This window comes from Symphodus melops, assembly GCF_947650265.1.
Source record: "Symphodus melops genome assembly, chromosome: 9".
Classification (NCBI taxonomy): domain Eukaryota; kingdom Metazoa; phylum Chordata; class Actinopteri; order Labriformes; family Labridae; genus Symphodus; species Symphodus melops.
This window is the reverse complement of record NC_136699.1, coordinates 13,449,220-13,472,934: the sequence shown is the minus strand read 5'-3', so window position 1 is coordinate 13,472,934 and position 23,715 is coordinate 13,449,220. Positions and strand designations below refer to the sequence as shown.

General features: G+C 38.7%; 1 protein-coding gene across 1 annotated transcript in view; it reads right to left on the bottom strand.

Annotated features, from left to right (window-relative positions):
* Positions 1 to 3,117: 3,117 nt before the first annotated feature.
* chrna8 (cholinergic receptor, nicotinic, alpha 8) overlaps positions 3,118 to 23,715 on the bottom strand; it is a 30,317-nt gene continuing 9,719 nt past the window's right edge. The window contains exons 2-9 of the mRNA XM_079351707.1: positions 20,303 to 20,442; positions 17,201 to 17,245; positions 16,726 to 16,835; positions 9,157 to 9,404; positions 8,010 to 8,204; positions 7,160 to 7,246; positions 4,965 to 5,074; positions 3,118 to 4,855 (exon numbers count right to left, since the gene is read on the bottom strand). Coding sequence (XP_079207833.1) covers positions 4,226 to 4,855; positions 4,965 to 5,074; positions 7,160 to 7,246; positions 8,010 to 8,204; positions 9,157 to 9,404; positions 16,726 to 16,835; positions 17,201 to 17,245; positions 20,303 to 20,442 — 1,565 coding nt within the window. The 3' untranslated portion in view covers positions 3,118 to 4,225. The remainder of the gene's footprint in view (positions 4,856 to 4,964; positions 5,075 to 7,159; positions 7,247 to 8,009; positions 8,205 to 9,156; positions 9,405 to 16,725; positions 16,836 to 17,200; positions 17,246 to 20,302; positions 20,443 to 23,715) is intronic.

Genomic DNA, 23,715 nt, shown 5'->3' with positions numbered 1-23,715 from the left:
GAAAAAAAATGTATTTAACAACAGGCACAAACCTTGAGCAGAACAGGACTCATGTTGAACAGCAATGAAACTATGTCGGGCTTAGAAAGTGGGACAGAGAGAGAAGGAGAAGGATAGAGACAAACAGTAGTGATGATAAAACAGGAAGGACTGATTATGTTTATTATTTTCACCCACCAAACAAAACAATCATTGACAACACTGTTCGGTAAAACAAAACAGAAAAAACATTGAAAATACTATAGGTCTTAACAGAAGTTGCATTTCTATTGACAGGAGTTTCAAGTCTAATCAAGGGAAAATTATGCAACTTAAAAGATACCATCCTTACTAATCCCTCTTAACCATTATCAGGGTTGTGTGTATACCTCACTCTACTGACAGTGAAAACTGATTTGTCTTGATGAAATAAATGCAAATCCTTTAAATGAAATGTTATCGTTTTCCTACTGGTTGGAGCTCATCCACCAAACATCAAACAACGCAAAGTTGAGTGGGAGCCTTGTTGGCCACACAAAAGACAGCACAGCTGTATCCTAGACCACAGAAGAGAAACATGTCCCACATTCTCTGTCTTGCACTGTTGTTGCTTTTTGGTCATATTCCAGCTCAGATTTCTCACATTGTTATTTTCCTTTTCTATTTGACACACAAAACAATTCTTAACTCTTTTTGAGAAAAAAAAGCTCCATTAAATCATGTGCAAGATTGTTCTTGTATTAATCCTATCCTGACCAGATTTCTTAACTTTCTGACCCGTCTAAAAGGTTTTAGCCATTGCCCCCTATGTCAAGGTTAGCAGATTATGTCCCATTTAACATGATAGCTTTATGAATACATCACAGTGGTGAAAGCTGACCATTAAGAGTCCTCTGTGACAATCAAACCAGACACTTTAATGTCTCATTACTCTTCCAAATTACTGCTGAGGACACTGATGCTGATGCTGTTTGTGAATGCGCTAATCGTTGAATACAACACCCAATCTTGTAAGCCATCGGCTTTCGTCTGACAATGATTCATTTGTAAACGTCTGTTTATAGGGATTCGGCTATTATTACCAGGCATATAGTACTTATTCCCACTTTCCATTGTATTTTTTGATTAATTAATTTAGATCCTGAGATATTTGGCTGGAAAAAGTCACTGATTTCTTCTAAAACTGAACAAAGCAAATCCCCTCCCATCTCATTTTAATCCCAAAGATCAAACCAGAGTCTGTTATACAGAGAATAAATAAACCTTTATTCACATGGAGTGCAAAAAAATCATACTTAATAGAAAAAGAGATACAAAGACCAATGACTGCTCACACAAAGTGTTGGCTTGAAGGTGGAACGAAACGTTCTAAAGACTTAGTTGTGCTAAACACCTGGCAGAAACTACGAACACAGACAAAACTCACGAACACAAGGACAATTTTAAATCTACAGTATACTCTCCAGTGATATAGTGGCAGATGGGACAGTGTAGATTTCCTCTCTAATTTTTACTATTGCCTGTTGTATTTAAGGTTCAACAGTCTTAACACTCTGCAACTTCAATGGCCATATACAGTATGTACGGTGAAGTCCAAGAAATACATGAATGCTAATTATTTTAAACGTCATAAATACTATGATCCATTTAAAGAAGATAACTCTAATTTGACTTGCTTCATCAATGAAACATATAGTATTTTACCGTATCATAGATGGACATGAACATGTTTGTTACTGCTCAACACAGTTCAATTTAATACAACATACTGGATGTTACATTATTTCAAATAAACAAACTGTTCAAACATGATGGTATGCATTTCAGCTATAAAATAATACAAGCAACCCCAAGTTAACCTAATTTAGCATTTCTATTCATATATATATATATATATATATATATATATATATATATATATATATATATATATATATATATATATATATATATGTATGTATATACACACACACACATATATATACACACACACATACACTCTTGAGTCAAAAAAATCCAGTTGTATTTCATTACCTGTAGAAAAAAAAGTGATAACAAAACAAAATACAAACAAATTCAGGTTAAAACATCTCATTTGGGAGTTCTTTACCGGTAAGACAGTATTAGTTATGACTGATGCCTTTCTATGATACACAAACCAGATGATTTCACAGTCAGTAGTAAATTAACCAGCTTAAAACTAAAGACTAGTATGCACATTTGTAGCTACAGAGCAGGTTCAGTAAACTGATGAAAAGTGGAGAATCAACTGTTTTCTTCTGACGTCATTATCAGATCTAGAACTCATAGTTCACATAATGTTGTGCTGCTGCTTTCTAGGCTGCATGTTGTAAACATTTAGAGAATCTGACAATAGGTTAATAATTTCACTGCTTTTAAATAGATCAGTTCCTGAAAAAAGGAAAATGAAAATGAGAGGCATATGGCATATTTAAACTTAAAACAACAGATTTAATAACCATTAAGTTACTTTGAGGTAATTTAGCATCTAGTGACTTGCTAGCTAATGTTAATGCTAGCGAAGAAGTCGCTGAACCTGGTCGAATTCCACATGTACTTGAAAAGGTGTAATTTCATTGCCCATGTAGCATTATAAGACTGAAATTCAGGGGCTTATGCTGCGTTCCAGGTGAACTGGGAAGTGGGAAATTCAGAGTTCCCAGTCAGATGTATTAATTTTAACGCCCCCTGAAGTCGTAATAACTAGATGGAAAGTTGTAAGAACTCGGAGTAGCCCAAGTTAGAATCCAACATGGCTGCTACATGTATCAACCATACGTTAAAGCTGTAACTATAATGTTTATTCGCCGCTTGCTCCTGATCAGTGTGATTAAATTAGTGATTAAATTAATCACACTGATAGTATTGTGCAAGTTGTATCAGGGGACATGTTGTCATGTTATTTTTGTGTGTTGTTATCATCTGGCATTAGCTAATAAAACATAAAACTCTTTGCTGTTTGCTTTGTGTTTGAAAAGTAAAAAAAAAACAAGGTTAAAAAATGTTGTCCAAATTATTTGTTAGTTAGCATACTAAGTAGTACATAAGTAGATTTATCACTATGCACCTTGCTAACAACTATGTTAAATAAATTAGAATTAAATAGACGATTTGTCTATTGTTCCTTTGCCTCCAAGACAAAAAGAGATGCCAGCAGGATCAAGATCTGATAAATCTGTTTTCGTCCAAAGGGCAGCAAACATCACCAGAAAATAGATGTTCCTCAGAAAAGTCTGTGACATCGGATCTTGGGTTCAGAAGATACACAGCTGGTGTATGAACTGATGTTCATTTACACATTAACAGTGCAAGACAGCAGCAGCTTGGGTGACTCAAAAGAACTGGAGAACAGAGTGGTGTTTGAAGTATAAAAAGCACGTTTTTAAAACAAATAAAGCTGATAAAACAACAATACACCATCCGTGCCTTAGCCCCTCAGTACCTCTCCGACCTCCTACACCCACACGCCATGTCCCAAAACCCTCGGTCTTCTGACACTGGCCTGCTGTCCATATGACACACCACGCTGCACCTATGGAGACAGAGCTTTAAGTGTCAAAGCCCCCACCCCCTGGAACACTATTCCCTCTGACATCCGGAGAATCACATGTTATACTCATTTATACCTTCTTAAACTATATCTGTTCCCCACAGCCTAAAACCACGATTAACTTCACCTCTCCCCATAGGTCTCCAACCCTTTGCTACCTAGGTTTGGTTTTGTTTTGTTTTTTGTCTGGTCCGTCCACCATGTAAAGCATCTTCTGGTCCATTGAAAAGTGCTATATAAATTCTATCAATTGTTATAATTATAATGAATATTATTATTATTACAAACTGTTGTCAGGGTAAAGACAATATGCAGCAACACTATATTTTATTCCTCATTAACATTTTGCACAATTTAAAAAAAGGAAATCTATTTAACACTCTTCTGTGATTTCAAACCCTTGCCTGAGGTCTTCCCTGTATGCCTGTTTTCCTTTTGATCACAATAAAAATTGGTCAAATAATTTACAAAAATAACATTAAAATGTGTCCAATCATAACTTGTTTATAACTAATAAAAGTAATTGGCCAATGGCTTCAATTACCTCTTTGAGTGGCCCACCTCCTCGGCATACTGCATTCTTTTTAACTTCCCTCCCCCATCCACTTTGTCTTAATCTCTTCTCTATCTGTAATATTTAATGGCCCTCCGCCCCTCTCTAGCTGCTGAAACCAGCTATGTAAAGTCCTTGGAAACAGCCTCAATGAAGTTGGGTGCTGACATGAGGATGGTGAAGGTGCAAATGATGGAGAAGAGAGAGAAGGCCACCAGACACAGCCGGTCCACCACCGCAGCTGCAAACTTCCACTCGCTGCAGATGGCCTCAGCCACATCCTGGTCCCGGAAACGCTGAGCAATGTATGAAACCTCCTCCAAGATTCGCTGGATCTCTGGTGGAGGGATGCCAACACCCATCACAGCTCCAACTCCAACTCCCATTCCCAGACCTCCAACACCGCTGCCAACCCCACCAGGTGGCTCAGCCTCATCACTGGGCGAGCCATGTGCACGCCCTCCTAGTGCAACCCCTGAGTCGCTAGAAGGTGGGCAGTGTGGGCTCTCTATGGGGTGGTAGTTACTAAAATAGAGGCTCATGGAACCATTGGAGGTGCCTGTGGGGCATGGTGGGCAGGAAGTCTGTGAAAGGGGCACACTGAGGCTTGGTACGGCACCCATCTCTATGGAGCTGGTGCTAGAGTGGTGCTGGGTTGGGTGGCGATATTTGTAGCCAGGCCGCTTGCGCTCTTCACCAGGCTGTTTCATCCGGAGAAACCAGGCGCACCAGTTCAACAGAACCACACGAACCTGAGAAAGAGAAAGAAGGTCAGTGGTGAACACATGATGACACACATTTGTGCGAAATGGTACTGACAATAAACTTGATTATCTGATTAGATCAGTTTCTGTCCCTCACCAACTTGGGCATCTTGCCTCCCTGTGGGTCATGGTGGTGGAACTGCAAGACGATGACAGTCACCACCACGGACATTCCCACAATCATCATGGTGCTGGCAAAGTACTGAGCTGCAAAGTACAAAAGAAACATCAGAACAATTTCAGACGTACACTCTCAGGCATTCTATTACTTGTTTTTGCAGTTCTTCCTTGACCTTCACTTATGATCACATTCAACATGCATATAGTGAAAGATAAAACATTAAGCTTGAAATAACTAAAATAAGTTGATTTCACACCTAAACCTAAAAGGATAGCAAAGCTGATCAGCCAATGAAAAAAAAATATTGCCAGAGGGAAAGGATGCGTAGAGGGGAATAGAATCTGTGTGAAAAAAAAAGACTAAATATAATCATGGTAAACAAACCAGTAGGAAAAAGAAACACAGCAGAGATCTTTTTACTCTCACAAGAAAAGAGTAAAACTTGTACACACACAAACATATATCTAAGCTTACGCCCTCATTTCTCTTGTTTGCTTGTGACTGTAAACCACAAAAGGGCTTACAGCTTGATATGACTACACAAATGCTGCAGTGTCAAGTCCAACTCCATGTGATGTGGAACAACATTTTTGGCTTTATTTGTTACGATGTAAAAAAGAGAGATGCTAAAAGGCAGGGGTGCTTTTGGAGTTAGAGAGACGGGAAGAAATTATGTATTTATTTCATGTTTATGTGTAGAGGGAGACGGCAGAAGCAAGAAAACCGAGCCATACACTACAGCCTGTACAGTGTTGAAAGAATTCAAACACGTAAAAGATGTGTTTTATAAATAGTTAGGAGATATCTGCTGACAAATACGTCCTGCTATATGGAATAGCCTAGGGTATGGATACAATAACTAAACATGATAGGGATCGTTGTCAAGGACAAGATCATTGACCACAGCTGAACTCAATTGAAATACATTTGAACTGAACAGAACTAAATTGAACACATCAAATGATCTTAAAACAGATAAAAAGCTATGTCTTAAAAAGCCAACCAAAATAAAAGGAACATTTTATGCTAATATGGAGATTAAGGGCTGATAATGGCCTGATTCTGGAAGCACTGTTAAACTTGCTTTACATGTTTACAGTTGAATGCATGCAGCTACATTACATGCAACTCTCATCAACATTCAGCCACTGTGTTGTGCATGATTCATTTTAATACTAAATATGTCCGGGTCGGCCTTGTGCTGAGGTCACGTAAAAATACAAAAATACAGATTTATATCTTTACTGATGATGCATTTATCAAGCTTGTCTCAGTGCGGACAGCTATCATACATTGATGTAGTGGTAACCACCTTCAGCTGGAACGCTACATCACTTAGAATGACATGATGTACATTTGATATGTATGATACATTTCACTTCGACACATTACATACAGGGATCTGATTGGACTTGAAAGCATGTAACACACACAAACAACCATATGCCAACACGTGCCTGCTCACCTTCACCTGCGTTTTAGGAATATAACATTTCTTTTTAGCCCAAAGGTTACTAGTCTCTTCCTCTCTCTCTTGGCCTCTTCCCTTCTTCATCCATTATTTATTTGCTACTTTTCTTTCCATTGTTGCCGAGCGAAGGATCATTTCATAGCCTATTAATGTTGCTGACAGCTTTAGCTCTGGCCACCAAACTTACCTCACACACCACCAGGGAAAGTGTGAATGATGTATAGGTGCCCTCGGACTGTTGTACAACAACATGGGAGTTTATTTATTATTTTTTAAAGAGACCCTATACAGCATATACGACACTGGCAGGCAATGCTCCTGCTTTCAAAGCAACAACTAATGCATGTTTTATATGATTGGTGTTTACTCAAAGTATAAGAATGACTCGGAGGGACACTTAAGTTGTTACTGTGGAGTAGTCACTAATGCCTTGGTGCTGGTTCAGATCGATATTACTGTCACTGTAGTTTTCTGAGGAGATTTTTAACCTTTGCTTCTTCACAAGAGGTGCACATGCATTAACAGTATGCAGTGTCAGGAATCTGAGAAGAGATGTATTGCTAAGGTTCTAATCCTAATATCCTATCTGCAAGGATGCCTTCTCTCCCGAAGCGTGCCACTGCAACTTCCTCTCGGATATTCAAATATTATTTCACACACTTAAATATGATGCATGTAAACACATAAAATATATACCCACCAATGAGAGGGACAGAGTCAGACGTGGCAGGCATGATCTCTGCCACCAGAAGCATGAAGACAGTTAGCGAGAGGAGCACAGTGATGCCTTGAGACAGAGATAAAGAGAGAACACGAGCATTTATGTAATGATGTGATCAGGGTCACTGGACTATGAAATTATTTCTGTAATTACTTATGTAGCTTCTCATGACTGCAGCTATTTATCAGCTGCAGTCTTCTCTGATGTGTCTGAAGATAGGTAACAGCTCCAGAAATCTCTCCAGCGGTCTTTACTGTAACTTGTGACTGCTGGTCCACAGACGGCTATTCATCAGAGCTGATGGAATTCCAAAATGAATTCAGTAGCGAGCCTCTTTTTTTCAAGGTGATTTTCAGTATTTATGGCTTGTTATATGATTGATTAGGACATGTTTGTAGACAAAAGTGAAGGCAAACAAATATGAAGGCATGCTTTAATGTGTTTATGTGTCCGACTGTCCGTATATAGATTGGCTTGCAAACCTTCACGTGAGATGGGGAGAGGCAAAGCACCTGTGCTGTCTTGTAACCTGTATTGTAATGTGTCTTTCATTTGTAATATATGTCTAGTGTGTTTTTGAGCAACTCGGGTCTACAGACAAAACTTTGCTAGTGTGCTAATTCTAGCATACTTATATAGATGTGTATTGATAATAAGTTGATTACTATGTACTGTCCTAATTAAATACTATATTTTATCCTTTTAAAAAACCATATAATTTGAACTTTTTTTTAACTTACCAATGGCAAAAAATATGAAAACAGTTTTCAATGGTTTCAAATTAATTTCATGCAAGGAGTCTATGTGTTTGCGTTTAAGGCTCCCTCACCTAAAGAAATCTTTTCTCCAGAGTCAGCAGGCAACAAAAAGACCAGCAGGGCCAAGCCGGAGATCAGCACACAAGGGATGAGCAAATTGAGGCCATAATAAAGTGTCCTGCGGCGCATTGTGACCGTGAACGTCACGTCTGGGTAGGGCTCCTTACAGCAATCGTAATACAGCTCATTGCGCTTGGCTGGCACACCTGAGAGAAGAGAACATAGGCATATAGATCAGGTAGAGCTTTGTGGACCATCATAGAGATGCAAGTTGGAGATTTAAATAACTGGGAGACAGTTACAGTATAATTATCAGTCTACTTAGTTATCAGAGTTGAATCTAGATCTGATGTTTGATTTTCTTTTCCGTGTTGCTGTATGTTTTCTTTCCTCAGTACAAGTCTCTCCAAACACACCTCGGATGACTCTTTAATTTAAATGAGGCTTTGTCTTTGACTACCTTTTTTATTTTTAGTATTTTGGATTTTTTAAACCAAACATTCTCTGTTTACACTGTAACTGGAGGGCTGGGATTTGCTCCTCTAACATATGGTCTAGCTACACAACCGCCAGTTAGTCAAAAATTTATATTATATGCCATATGGTGCCGTCTGACACTAATTTCTTGCTAAAGGCAAACATGCTATAAATCGCAAAGTTTGGGTCTGGTAGATTTCTTTCTTTATAAAATGTAGCACAGTCTACCAAGACTAACAGGTATCAATTTTAGCTGCTGGGAAACTCCCACTGGGGAGCTCCCGCTACAACCAGCCAAAAGACATCCCATCATGAAATCATTTATAAAACTTGAATTCAAGTCCATTTTGTACAGAGTATGGTGGCAAAGCCCGATCCCCTTACAGTGAGCGATGTTCCTTTACAGACTTTGACGTATTCTATAAGTCAGTTATGTCTGAATATTGAGCTTTTTCAAATATTGAAAATTTGAAATACCAAATAAAGGAGACTGAGGTTGAAATCATGTTGAGGGATGACCAAATATAGTACAGCAGCAATTGATTGTGCCATATACTTATTGGCCTGTAGAGAATAACTTCCTCTTTGCTTTCATTTTCTCAAAGCATTTAAGTGTACAAGTCTGAGGAGACTTTTATGTAAAACCATATATTCTGAAGAAAAACAATGTGCTTCTCTTACCCACAAGGTCCCACTCCCCATTGGATATGTAAGTAGATATGTCCACATCCAACATCTGGAGGTCCAGCAGCCAGCCGTTGTGCGTCCATGAGCCAAACTTCAAGTCACACTTTTGCACGTCGAACGGGAACCAACGGACATCGATGTAGCAGGTGCTCTTCAGGATACCAGGAGGGATGTACTGGCAGTAACCTGATGCATTCACCAGTACATTGGTGTGGAAGGTGGCGTCAAAGCGCTCGTCCGCACTGAGGAAAGAAAACAGAGGAATGGTAGTGCAACTTTAAAACATTTCATTTTGGTTTAAGCTTTAAAAAAGTTTGAAATGAGTTAGTTTCTTTAACCTTTTACAGCAAGAGAGAGAGAAAAATAATGTGACTAAATGTGAAAGTTTAAAGGAGGAAGTCACAGGAAGGTAATTGTGTAACCATAAAGTCATGAGCAAAAAGAAAAATTATTCAGCTCATTTATACTCATTAAAGTGTAATAGACGATTTTCCTTTACTCTGAGCTGTTGCAGCAGTTAGCGGGGAATACATATATTCATAAAGCCATTATTGGACCTCCAGCCTTCCACTCATGTACTTCAGCAGCATATTTAAATTCAAAAACCCAGGTGAAATCCATGAAATATTCAATTCCATTCTCAACTAAAATCAGCAGGACAAAATAGCGGCACACCCTTCAAGGATGTGAAACCTAAGAGTCGGTTGGAAGATTTAAGCTAAGGTATGGACAGGTTTGGAATAAGTGAGGTTTCAAAATCAAATACATAAAGCGTGAGGGTCTTACAAATGAAGACAAATTCCTCTCACACAGCACAGGGACAACAAAAACAAAAGAATCTGTATTCTATGAAAGTCTTGGGGTAGCAAACACGTCTTGCGGGGACTGAATGTTAGCAAAGCAAATGCCTAGAGCAGCTAACCTTCAGCTCTTACACTCCAGCTGAACTCTAATTAAGTATTAAAGAGTTGTTCCTCTGGTGTCATTTTGAGTGTGAACTCTAAAAAGAAGTGCCAGTGGCAAATCCGAACCAAGAAATTTTAGGCACTGTTTCAGTTTGTCTTCAGTTTAGTTAATGGCTCAAAATGTTCCTTTATTCATGGATTACAGTCATTTATTTGAATGAGATTATAATTTTCCTGCTAACAGAGAAACTAATGCTATATTAATAAACGTCTACGATAAAATATATTTGGTTTTATCAGCCTCCTTTTATAGTTACATATTGGCTTCAGATTTTTCTTCTCTCAGACAACAATGTTCCCAACCTGCTGCCTGCTTGGAAGAAGTTAAAAAAAAAAAAAAAAAACTTTTGGTCAATTGTGTTTCCATTACACAGGACGAGATGTAAACAATCCTTGGTGCATGTGGACTCTGCAAGGCAGGGGTGTCCTTTTTCTGAGCCAAGTTCACACCTGACCGCATACCTTCTGCCTTTTTATTTATTGCATGAAATGTTCGAAGCCCAAAGCCTTACGACTCACATCCAAATACGGAACTCAGTCCACACACACATTTATAGAATCACAAGCACACACAATTCACCTGTTGGTGTACACAAATCAAAACCACCACAATGCCAATTCCTGCAAGAGAGATAACGAGCTGGAGCCCCATTCAGCCTCCACAAAGAGTGTTGCTCCCATCTTAAGTAGAATTGGTGGATAGACTCATTTAAGCTGTCCTGCCTTTGCTCACATTGATGATTTATCTTTTTTCCCGGGGTTAAGTGTTGTAATTTATTTTTCCTCTGTGAGAGTGTGTCGCAATCATCTGTGGATTGCAGTACTTGGGGCAGGGAAGTGTTGGAGGGTTAGCCAAGGCAGAGTTATTTGATGAATTATTCAAGGTTTCGTCGTTTAATCCGAAGGTGTGCGCGTTCTTGCATTCAGCGCTTATATACATCACAGCAGATTAAGTTCTGGACTCTGGGTTTGTACTGTAGAGAACATACTGTGCAATGCATGTTCAATATAGGCAAGTTAATGTACTCAAAGTACAAGAGAATTTACAGATAACATTACATGTGCCCAAAACTGGATAAGTGATAGCCCTGGGAGAAAAGGTTGTGATTGTACAACACATTTTCTCATTCTCTCTCACACACACACACACACACACACACACACACACACACACACACACACACACACACACACACACACACACACACACACACACACACACACAGAATACAGAGGGCTATGGATATGTGAGAAGGGAGCAAGATGGAAACAGGGACTGACCATCAGAATGACAAAGGTGGCAGTGACAGGTTCCTGCACCATGGGACATTAGTCACAAAGCTTCCTCTCACTCACTCAACACCTTCTGCTGTCTACACAGGAGCACACACACACACACACACACACACACACACACACAAACACAGGCACATACATGCACACTTCACTGACAACAACAAGGCAGCTACAAAGTAAGAAGAGTTCCTAAGGCAGAAACAGATCCATGTAGCGGAGAATAAATCACCACACACTGTTATAAGTGAAATTCGAAAGCAGAATTTAGAAATCCTAATGTAATTTAACATTTAATGTAGCTTTAACAACATTATTGAACTGATATGCTTGTTTTTCCAACATGAAAGAGCTTCATTTATAAAATGCATCTTTATTTGAAGCTTTTATATTCCTTCACACAGAGTATTACATTTTTAATTTGTCAAATCAGGATCGTAAGTATATCGGAAGTATAGAAGAGCTATGTGTATCAGAGAAGAGTTGGGTCTTTCACTGAAGCTTTCATCCTTCCACTGTCAAAAGCTACATATGTTCAGCGCCTACTTGGAGCTTGAGATCTATCCATCCATGTACCATATGATATCTCAGAAATATAGCTTCAACTTTACAGCCTTGGGCCTTGTGTCTGATTACAGCTGTGCGGTTAACATGATGGTCAACAACGCTGCAGGCAAACAGTGCACAACATTCCCCATGTACAGATGTTTATTTCTATAGGGCCTTCACAGTGTTCATCACCCATGACAAAAGGATGACTTCCAAACATCCTCATCCTCGCCCTGTGTGAGACAACAGAAGGCTTGGGAACATCATGTTTAAGATATGAGTTGTTGTGTTTAAGTCATGCATGTAAAATAATCTGATGATGTTCCATATTGAAACTGAGCATGAGCATGTTTCGGATTAAACATTTGATTTCTCATGCTTCATGGAGTTTCCTCTGGTTCTTCTCCTTCTAGCAAGAAACTATCTGCTTACCTTTAGATTGCACTTCGTTACAATTGTTATCAGACATGCAAACGGTGCAGGCTTTGGATAATCATTCTGTGGTTGACTTAAGTTTGTTTCTTGTATAAACTGTTTCTTTTTTTTATTTAACCTGATAATGTCAATTTTACAGACATGTTTTTACAAACTTACACATTACTTGCATTCCATTCAATTACATTCTGAACATAGTGTATACTTTCTATTATGTTCTGTGTTTAAGTGATCACAGAAAGGTCAGCCAATTTTGCCATCTGTCCATTAATTTAACCATCTCTTCATCCAAAAATGCTAACTCAATGCCTCCCTGCGGTATCCATTTATCTGATTGATTCCCCTTTCATCATTATGGCCTGTTAAAGTGCTCTGGTTGTTTGAAAGTCTCCCTACCTTTCAGGCAGAATTAGGATTCTGTCCGTGGCTTCACCTGAGCTGACCGTCCTTCATCTGCCTCATTGATCCCCAGTCAAGTGAGACCATTGACTTTCCCCTCTAACGAGAGAGGAGGTCAAAGGCTTACAGAGTTGTTTTTAATCTGGAAAATTCTTTGGACAAACATAATCACTTCTCGAAAAAAGGTATATGGCCTGCACCCAGGATTTTATGGCAGACAAACTGGAGCCAATATAAAGATTACAGTTTGTTCTCATCAGGTAAGTGGGAGAACTTCATTTTTTATCAAGCTTGTCAATCTTAGCCAAAATGCCACATACTGATTTTTCACCATGTTTCATCATGTTTTCACCTTCTTCTTCTTCTTTCTTGCTAAACTAAAATTAAATAAAAACACAAATAGCTTCAATTGATAACCAGAAAGACCAGCTTTCATGAGTTTTCATGGGTTTAAAAAAAAGTGCTGACAGTACTTTAAGGTCTTTGATGTTGTTTATCATCCAAAAGGAAAACTTTGCCCCGTGGGCAGTATACTGTACATCTGATGGGTGAGATGGTAAATCCATGACTCGAGGTATGGACAACCCATGCATGAAATATTATTATTCGATAGAATGAGGCAGTGTGAGCATAATGATCTGAAAATATGAAAGATGATATGGGAGCAATATCCAAGACTTCACACTTGGATAATATGAGCTGAGTGACTCATCACCTACAATAATAGATATTTTTTTCTCCTTTGAGCTCATGTTCTGATGGCCTCCGACAACAGCTCTTTGATCATTAACTTGATATCAAACAACATTCGCGAATGAAAGAATTTTTGGTGAACTCTCCTCTGAGTACTGTGCTAATAAACCTGAATGTATTTGCTATGTAACACAGTAAGACTAGCGTGTTATTGGCTGTGCACTGATGGCCCACTGTGTAATGGTGTGTGTGGTGCCATTATGGTCTGTAATTGCATGACAGAGTAAGTGTGTGTGAGGAAGGCAAGATGAGCGTGTTGACTATATGGTGTTATTTTTGTAGATACTTACTGTGAGCCAATGAGAAGAGCACTTAAAGGTGTGTGTGTGTCATAATTGAGTTGAGCTTGTGTGTGTTTCCAGCAGTGTTCTGTATTATAATTGAAAACTGTAATTTTCCTTTTCTCCTCAAGGGGGATATTAATGCTCTGGCTCAGATGTAAATAAAAATATTTGCCTTCAGCTGTGCTTTACCAATCTTTATATTAAACTTTAACAAGTAAGCAACCTCAGCAGTGTTTTTACTTTGCGATATCACATCTGTACCAAACACATACAGCTTCCTATGGGTTACAATGATTGTTGTTGGGTTTTTTTTTCAACCAGTCATATATGATTATGTTTCTTTTAACTAATTTGCATTTCAAACAGGGAATTAAAAGACCAAGCATATTTGATTCTGCAAACTGTTTGCACCCAGTTTTCCTGATTTGTTTCCCTACTTTTTCCAATCCTGTTGACTTAGGCATAAAACAAATGTCATGGTAATATTAAGTCAACTCAGAGCGTTTGGTTAAGGTACAGAGAGGCAAGACAAGACGTAATCAAGTTGTAACTTTGAAGTTGGACTCTACAGGTGTGCAGTAGGTAAATCGATCTGTCCACCACTTTGGTCTACACTTATTCACCACATATCATTAATTATCTCAAGAAGCCTAAACCTTGTGGAATCGAGGAGTTTACTGGAGAAAGATTTGTGAATTATAGATGAAGATTTTGCTGGTTTACTTCAGGATTAAATGGCCTTTGGTGATTCTCGAACTTCATGATTCATAGCATGCTATTTAGCATTAGCTGTCATAAATAGTACGTGTTAGCATGCTAACAGAATGACTAATATGGTAACATTGAAAACAGACATAAACTAAAGAGACATGTTGGTTTCCTCTTTGTAAGCTCATGGGCTAACGTATGTAATTAGCTCAAAAGACTGTAGCATGGCCGTGCATGCCTGATTATTTGCCGTATCAACCTGACAACCAATTTCAATCCATAACCAAGTGCTTACAGTGCCAACACCTAAACTTGGTGCTTAAATATTCAGATTTCGAAAACACACTATTCGCTCTCTGGAAAACAGTTTTAATGTGTTCATCTGAGAACAGATTTCTGCAGGTATCCGAGTACTACAAGCACAGGAGAGGTCAGAAGAAAGAAGAATTATATCAAAAAGATATACTGTGAGAAGAGGGGCAGGGTAACATGTGGACACCTTGACAGAGACAGGTGGATGGGATGATTTATAAAGAGGGGTTGGTGAAGGCAGAAACAATAAAATATGGAGGGAAAGGGTTGATTGAATAGAGTGAATTACAGAAAGACAGTGAGTTATGAAAGAGAGACAGAAGGAGACATAAATAGAATGAGATGAGAGGAGAGATGGTGGATGTTGTGGGGGGGGGGGGGGGGGGGGGGGTAGAGGGTAAAAAGCAGAGATGGGTAAAAAGAGGGGTGAGAGCAGGGAGATTAGGATGGGTAATCCTGGCAGGTCTGAAAGCTGAGCTTTTAAAATTTGGGTTAATACCCCCAAACCTTTGTCCTTGTGTACAAGCATGTGTATGTAAGCGTGTGTATTCAATCACACAATACCATCACTTAAAATAGACTTATAAGATGTCTCTCTCTCTAATCCAAATTTGTGCTTAAATCTTGTGCTTTCCATTATTGCTCAATAAATTCTAACTGTGTCATTGTTATCCTCTTTGTGATTAAATCTATCCATCTTTTTGTCTTCCTTTCATTGCCGTCTCAGACCAGATCATCTGTCTGTAGCCCTCGCATGCGCACGCAATGCAATTAGTTGTTTCAGGAAAAAAAAATGGCCTACATTTCTAATTGACTTGTAAAAGCCTTGCAGAAAAGCGTGAAGAAAAGTGAATAAGCAAACAGCAGCAGCCTGACCTGAATCAAGAAATGCAATGAGCTTGCTCAACCTCATTTATTTTAATCAGGGCCTCCGCTTTTACGTCTCGTAATTGTTATAAGACAGTAGTAACATTATTGCTAACACACTGGTCCAAATTAAATCACAAAAGAGATCAACAACCTTTATTCGCAGACGTTCTGAATTTTAGGACGACTAATGGAAGGTTTGAACTGAGACAGAAGATTCTGCCAAAGTAAGACAGAATAAGTGGTAAAACACCCCTTCCAACATGTTCTACTTTAAGAAAATTCAGTAAGTAAATTGATTATTAAAATGATTGATCTTTTTTCTTTACTAAAAGAAATCTATACGAGAAGCGTTATCAGTGTTTATTATGGTTTATCATTTGACTTTGTGTGACTGATTATCACTCTGGCTTAAAGTCACCCTTAGAGCGTCATGGCTTGTGAAGATTAAAATCAGAATTTAATAAAACAACACTGCATCAGAGGGATTACACTGGTATTTCAATCAGCTTCCTCAAAAAACAAAAACAAAAGTAAGAAGGCATGCTGTCCCAGGTAGAGGATTTGCAAAGACGGATTATCACACTTTGACAGAAAAAAAAAGATACGCTAAATGAACCCCTTGATGCCTGAATTTCTTTCCAACTATTAAAACTTTTTTTTACATGTGTTTCTGCTTTCTGTCTCCGACCGGTCCTATGAAAATTTAACGCTTGCAAAAGTTTCCTCAGTATGTATTAAAAGTGCATCAACCGGCAGTGGAGGAATACAGACGCTATTTTGGCTGCATTTGTAGCGGAAGCGGTTTGTTGCAAATTCGTGACAATAGGCTTCACTGACCATCAATGAGCTCTACAATGTTTGTTGTTGTTGTTTTATCCATAGTACAACCTCTTTCACATTGTGAAACTGTTTGAATTGTCATTTCATACTTTGTTAATAAAAATGTAAAGAAGCTTCATAGGTGGAGATGATCAGCAGGAGAAGGCAGCTCTGACCTGTTGTACAGAAGGATGTCAGGGGTCCAGATCTGGTCTGAAGGGAATCTCAGGTTCTGGACACCAGGGAAGTTTTCTGTATTCCAGCTCAGGTATATGTCGGTCCAGTACTGAGATAGAGAGAAGGACAGCATCACATACAACCCATCTCATCTGCACCCTGTGCAAGTCCAATGTATAATAGCTGCCATGGACCCCCATACAGGTAAAGCTGTCTTTTAAATCATGGACAGTAACAACTTATATGCTTCTGCATGTTGGAACTCATCTTCTTTCTGTACCATCAAGTCATGATTGGTGAAGTTACTTCCTTAAATGGAGCAACCAGGAGGTGTTTTCTTCTTGAAACTTCTAAGGCCTTTAGCATTAGGCCCATTAATTAATGAATCAGCCATTTGTTGCACTCTCCTTCCCTTACTTTTCCCTCTTCCTCGTTGAATACATTGATAAAGCACCATTTTAAAATGTGGCTCACCAGCTGCAGCCAGGCATTGGTCATCAACACTTGGTTCTTCTCATCCTGAAAAACAGAAAAAAAGAGATATTATTTTTTATTATTATTAGAGAAGACAGCGAGGCCAACCACTATTTAATCAGCCTTTTGTCACCAACAAGTTAGTGAAGCTAGTTCACACATTTAAAGTGTAGTTGAATGGCTTTAAAAATTCCACAACACACAATAAAAACAGAAGTGCATAACAGTAAAATGCTTTCCTGACACCTATACAGAGACATAATATTTAGTAATAAAATAAGTAAAGTAAGAAATATTTTAACAACATAGGAAGAAGGCTATAAACTTTACAAGTAACGTTGTTGCATTTAGAATTTCTAGAATTTTGAGTTTCTAGCCACCAAAATTCTGCTCCAAGTGCATCTTGGAAAAAGTCAAAGCAGGAAGAATGCACCAGTCCTCTGGCAGAGAAGAGAGGAGAAGAGGAATTGCATCTATTTTTTAAAACCTGTTTTCTGAATTCCTCTGCCTGCCTGCCTGCTTCTCTCCCTCATTTGTATCCCTCTTCTAAGCTTGGGGTGGATATTACTTGCACATATGGCCCACCCTTCTATAATGTCTCCTCTCAGTGCAGATGACCCAGATGATTGAGCAAAGGTCACAGCTGACAGTAATTATAGTCTTTTCAGGGATTTCAAACACTCATGTGGATTGTGACTGTGCACCTGTTTGTGTTTGTCTCTAGTTCTGTATTTGATCTTTTCACAACTTTGATATTTGTAAAACGATAAATCGAGGATAGATCTTATCAAATGTATAACTTGTAAATAATAATTTCACTCAAGGTTCGATTCAAGGTCAGAACAGCAGAATGCCTGCAGTATTTTGTGGACAGTGAGCAAACATTCAACATATAGAAACTGAAGCTGGCATCACCTCGCTTTTTATTGTATAGTCTAAAGAACTCTTTAAAGATTTTGAGTCATACTGAGGCCAAAAGGTCACATCTCCAGCAGTTAAATATTAATATACGTTTAATTTTCCTATTGATTTGACTGATTGAGGCCTAATGCGAGTCAAGCTCTGGGGACAGCACAAATGTTTTTTTCTGAGTTGTCGTCTTTAATCTTTAGTTCCTGATGAACAATCTGAGCAATCAATCTGATGTGTTATTATCATCTTTCAGGTGGAAGTGTGTATGAATATTTTATGGGTTAAACCAGTTTATTTGCAACCTTTTACTGTCATTTTAATATGATGAGAACAGGATGCTTTTAGGTTGAACTCGTTAATTTATCACTTTAACAGTAAATTAACACACCACGTGGTCTAGGCATCTCAGGTATTGCTCCATTAATTCAACCAATCAATAAATAAAGCCGAAAAAAGTTTGTAAAGATAAAAAGTCACCAATATAATTTCTCAGCAGTATATTACAGTATGTTGCAGGGAAGAAGTGCTGCATAATCTGTAAGATGATTTTAGTGTGTCTATTTTTACTGAAACAAAGTCTCCATGACAATAGTTGATCAAGCATCCTTGTGCTCCGAAAAAGAGATCGACTGATACAATGGCTGCAGTGCCCTGCTCACAAAGACACTGACCCGAGTAAAAAAAGACTGTGGTAGCTAGAAAACTCCAACTTACATTTGTACATTTTACATTTTAAGGGAATGCCTAGAGATTCCCCTTTTGGAAGAACACACTCAAACATGGAGGAGGGGACATCTGGCTGCATATAACATGCTTACACTTCCTCCTTTTCTTTGAGAGGGCTGACTGAATAACGAACCAACAGATTCCCAAATGTCTCAAGGGTTTTGGTCCTCTGTCATAGTTAATGAGTCAGGGATTCATGCCTGTTTCATCTGAGAAGAATTAAAAAAAAAATTAAATCTGGAGAGATTTTCAGGTCCCCATCTGGAGGGCAGCGGAGGGGATGGTAATTTTCATAAATTGTGAATTTGTCAGGGGTGTCAAATTCATTCCGACACAAAACACCATCAGGACAGTTGCCTTTGGAGAAAGTTTGTCACCTCTTATCTTCTGTCCAAACAGGCTGAGGCAATGTGGATGGGGTACATAAGTACGTAATATTTAAACCTCCCCCAGAGGAGAAAGACACTCGACAGGCATTCAGATAGAATATGGCTCTGCGCTTAAAAAAGGAAGCCAAAAGTCCCAGAGAGACAACATAAATTTTGATTTTAATAGCCATGACATGTATGATGGCAGAAATTCAGTTTTCTTAAATGTTCTCCAGTAAACATGACCTATACCAATCAGTTTTTTCAGGAAGTGATTGTGGCAGTGGGTCAGTATTGGGCGATGGAAGAAGTGTTGCCTTCCTGCTCGTTGATTTGGTTTATCCTTTGTCACTGGAGGCTCAAGGTGAACAGCTGAAATACGCTCTTCACACTGCAAAGGAATCTAACAGGAACATGTGCTTTCATGTATTTGATTGGCCCCCTCAGTGCCTCACTGGAGTTTCATTGCAGCAAAATAAGAGCCAGGTTCAATCCCACTTTGCTTCAGTGGAGCAGGAAAATAACAAACACACTCAGTAAGCTTCCCTTGATGCATAATGATAAAAAACAATGGAACACTGACAAGACAATATAAAAACATACTAGAGTCAGCTGAGGTAAGGATGTAGCTTAGTTACCTTTAAACACGTTTATGTGAGTTGTTATGCTTCGGTGTGTGATAAAAATCAACTTGCAGGAATGCAATTCTTGTTCCATCACCCAATACTTCCCGAAAACCTGATTAGTATAAGTCATGTTTACTGGAGAACATTTGAGAAAACTTAATTTGTAATGCCTAAAACGCAGTATTTTTTTAAAAAAATGTCCAGGTATTGGTGATCAGTCGTGACAATATCACTGGGGTGCAAGCAGAGGTTTTGATGTTAGAAGAAAAAACAGTAGTAGTGGTGTTGGTCAATATTTGAAGTATTGCTACGCTGCTATGCTATGAATTGTGCTGATTGTGTTGTGGGATTTATGCTACCTTGTTATCACCACACGCAACTGTTCTCTAATGTAGTACTAAATAATGCAAGTCTGCAGGTTTTCCATTTAACTATGTAATGTAATCCCAAGTGAATGCGATCTATCTCACCACATCTATGATCTGCAGCAACGTGAGGCCCAGCTCCACCAGGATGGGGGCTGAGTCGTTGGCCACAGGTCTCTCCAGTCGGTTGTAGTTAGCCATCAGTTCCTTGTACAACTTCCTCTGGTGTTCACCTTGAAGGGATCCTGGGGAAAATGACCGAAAAAAGAGAAAAGCACAGTTTGAAGGCTGATATATTTATTAAAAAAAAGTACTTGAGACTATTCAAATCCAAGCACCAACATCGGAGTATCTATAAAAATTACATATATTAGGTCACTGGGGGTGAGAACATTTCATAGGAAGTTGATTTCAAGCATGATTTAGTCATAGTATGACTTCAATGAGTGACCAAGTGGATTTAAAAATTTGAAGGCGTATCCCTGTTTGCACTATTATCAGTTTCTGAGGGTCACTCTTTGATTTTGAGGTTTAGCAATTGCAGTCATTTTGTCTGCATTTAATCCTTAAACCTAGCCTTGGATTGATTCTGGTCCAGAGCAGGATTTGTTTAAAAATAGTCTCAGCATTTTGGCTTTAGTTCTCCTTTTCTTGCAAATTGTACTCAGGAACATATTGTTGTATACTGAGGCTGATTTTTTTTTAATCCAAAAGTAGCTCTAATGGAATTCCTAACCTTTTACCCTTCTTTTACTGGCAACAGCCTGAAGACCGATTATGTTTTACCTGGTGGAGATTCAAACATGCTGCCATTTACAATTAACTATTCAGTTTGTACGATAGTGCTAAAACAGTAAATGTATGAGAAGAAACTCCGTTGTTAAAATGAAAGTTTTATGAATAATGTATAAATAATCACGTGCTGACATCAGCATTTACACCCCTGTACACACACACACACCTGCATACACACACACACACCTACATACACACACACACACACACACACCTACATACACACACACACACACACACACACACACACACACAGCCACAAAGCAGCAGGTCAGTGAGTTGGCGTCATTTTAAGGTCCGGGGGGGATTAAAATGTGTTTGCTGGCACGACTCTCATCACCAATATTGATCCTTGATGCGTCACCTTCCACACATATTTAATACGAACAGTTTGTCCCAAAATAATGGGAGACAGAGACAAACAAGCCGACCTGCACACACACAGACTGACAATCAGAACCTCTTGTAAATCCCGTTGGAGTCACTGCTGTACCTTTATTTTCCTTTTTTCATAAACAAAGAATATTGTGTGATAGGGTTAAAACTTCTGCAGAGATTCTTCACAATAACAAGTCATTCATCTCATATCCATCCTCCAATAAAGCTGAGTAGTTAAAGCGTAAACATTAATATAGCAGATATACTATAGACATACTGTAAATATACAAACATGAAACAATAATCCAATCTCTACTTGTTTCCATACACAACCAGTCACTGATAAATGTGCTGAAATGGTCAAGCATCATGCACAGATCATCATCGCTCACTCCTAAACATAGAGCAGACAATACAGGAAGTGAAAGTGAAAGACAGTGGGAATGAAACAGATTGTCAGAGATGGAAATGCGTGGAGGAAAAAGTGTTTCCAGTATTAAGCTATGAGGAGTAGAGAAATGTGCCTTTGGCCATGTGTGGTGTTGATTGGCCCATTAAAGCTCTAATGAGGAGAGTTATTGTGGGACTGAGCATGAGGTTGAAGACAGACAAGCTATGAGAAGCTGCTGAGCAGCAGAATCCCTCTGACTGCTTGAAATGAATCACGCTATCTAAAACATACATTTCACTGAATTGTTTAGTTAGTTATTGTTTTTCTTAGGGTCTGGCTATAAACCTCTTTAAATTGACACCCTTGCAAGTGCCCAAGTGGCTGTTACAGCATGAGCAAAGAAAAAACACAATATCAATAAATCAATACGACTGCATCAAATTCATAAACTGTCCATCTCTGCAAAGTGTAATTTGCATAAACTCACGCACTCCAAAGTAACTACATCCTCATCAACAGCTTCTATCCTATCGACCTCCCTTCTGCTTCTTTCCTGTTTTTGATCACTGTGAGTTGTCAACCGAGGTCCAAACAGACCAAATCAAATTAATTGTGTCACGGAAAAGAGGAATTGAAAGCTCAGTCTCAGTTACTGCTCGTCTCATAAAACCGTGTTTGGAAGGGATTAAATAATCAGATCAAATAAACCTTTGTGCCAACTTTAATTCGCAGGCACACATGTGCAGCCTACACCAGGGATGATGGGATACGTTCATTAGTGTTTTACAACCTTCTTTCTAATGAAGCTGATATGAATTGCTCACAGAAAGATATCATTTTTCAGTCACAATGGGAGAACTCATCAAACAAACTCTAACAGAGGGAGGGAATGAGAGCAGGAGATGAGGGAAAATGTGTTGTTTGTTAATCACACTTTCGTCTCAGTGTTGTCAACCATTTTTTAAAGATGATAATAAAGGTGGTCTTTAAAGCAGGGATGACACAGAATTGTGTGTATTACTAGGGGTTCAGACCAGACTCTGAATAATTAATTGTAGTTTCTACAATTCTGAGTCAATTTAAAATATACAAAATTCTTCCAATTTCACCAGTACCCAGTTTAAGTATGTAAAATCGGATAGCTAGTCAGGTGTACTGCTAACATTAGCTAGCTCTCAGTGTTGGTAATATGTGTCCGACGAACTAACTTACTGCCTGAACTTGCCCCGCTGTGACTTTTAGAGCAGAGCCAACATTCCAACAAGCTCGCTGACCAGAGGGCCACTGCGCTTCATGTCAGAGTGTCAGTATGAGTGTCAGTGTTTACTATGATAGGCTATCTGTGGAGAAGGCTTGAACAGGTGTCACTTGAGCCCAGTGCAGCACACATTTGCATCTCCATTAAAGCAGGTCTACCTGCTGAAGGTGTATTTAAACTGATATCTTGCTACTTTAAGTCTTAGATGAATAATACAAGCTGGGTTTGGCAGCACTAGTGGTCAGAGGGGCGGCTATAAATACTGTTTCTCCTGACAGCGAAAATCACAGAAAATGTGTCACTCCGTTAAAGGTCAACTCATTCGATGATTAACACATTTTATTTCCTACATGTTCTTTACAATCAAATATATGGCACCCGCTATGGATGGGAATTCAAAACAGTCCTTTAGAAACAAATGGGTAACGTAAGTCAGGATTCGTCCATTATTTACTATCTGTGACTGTGATGGATTGTAATATCAAATTTAATCAATCCATCTTTATTTTGATGTATTTACGTAACTACAATCAGCTGACACAAAGGTTTCACATAGCTTCTTATTGCGCAGAGGGCTGGTGTAGATCTATGAAAAATGCAATTCATTGTGACTGATAGGGAATGTATTGTGGAAGTTGAAGTTGAAAAAAATCTAATTGAATTGTGAGATATTGCAGGATTATCTTTTGATTACCA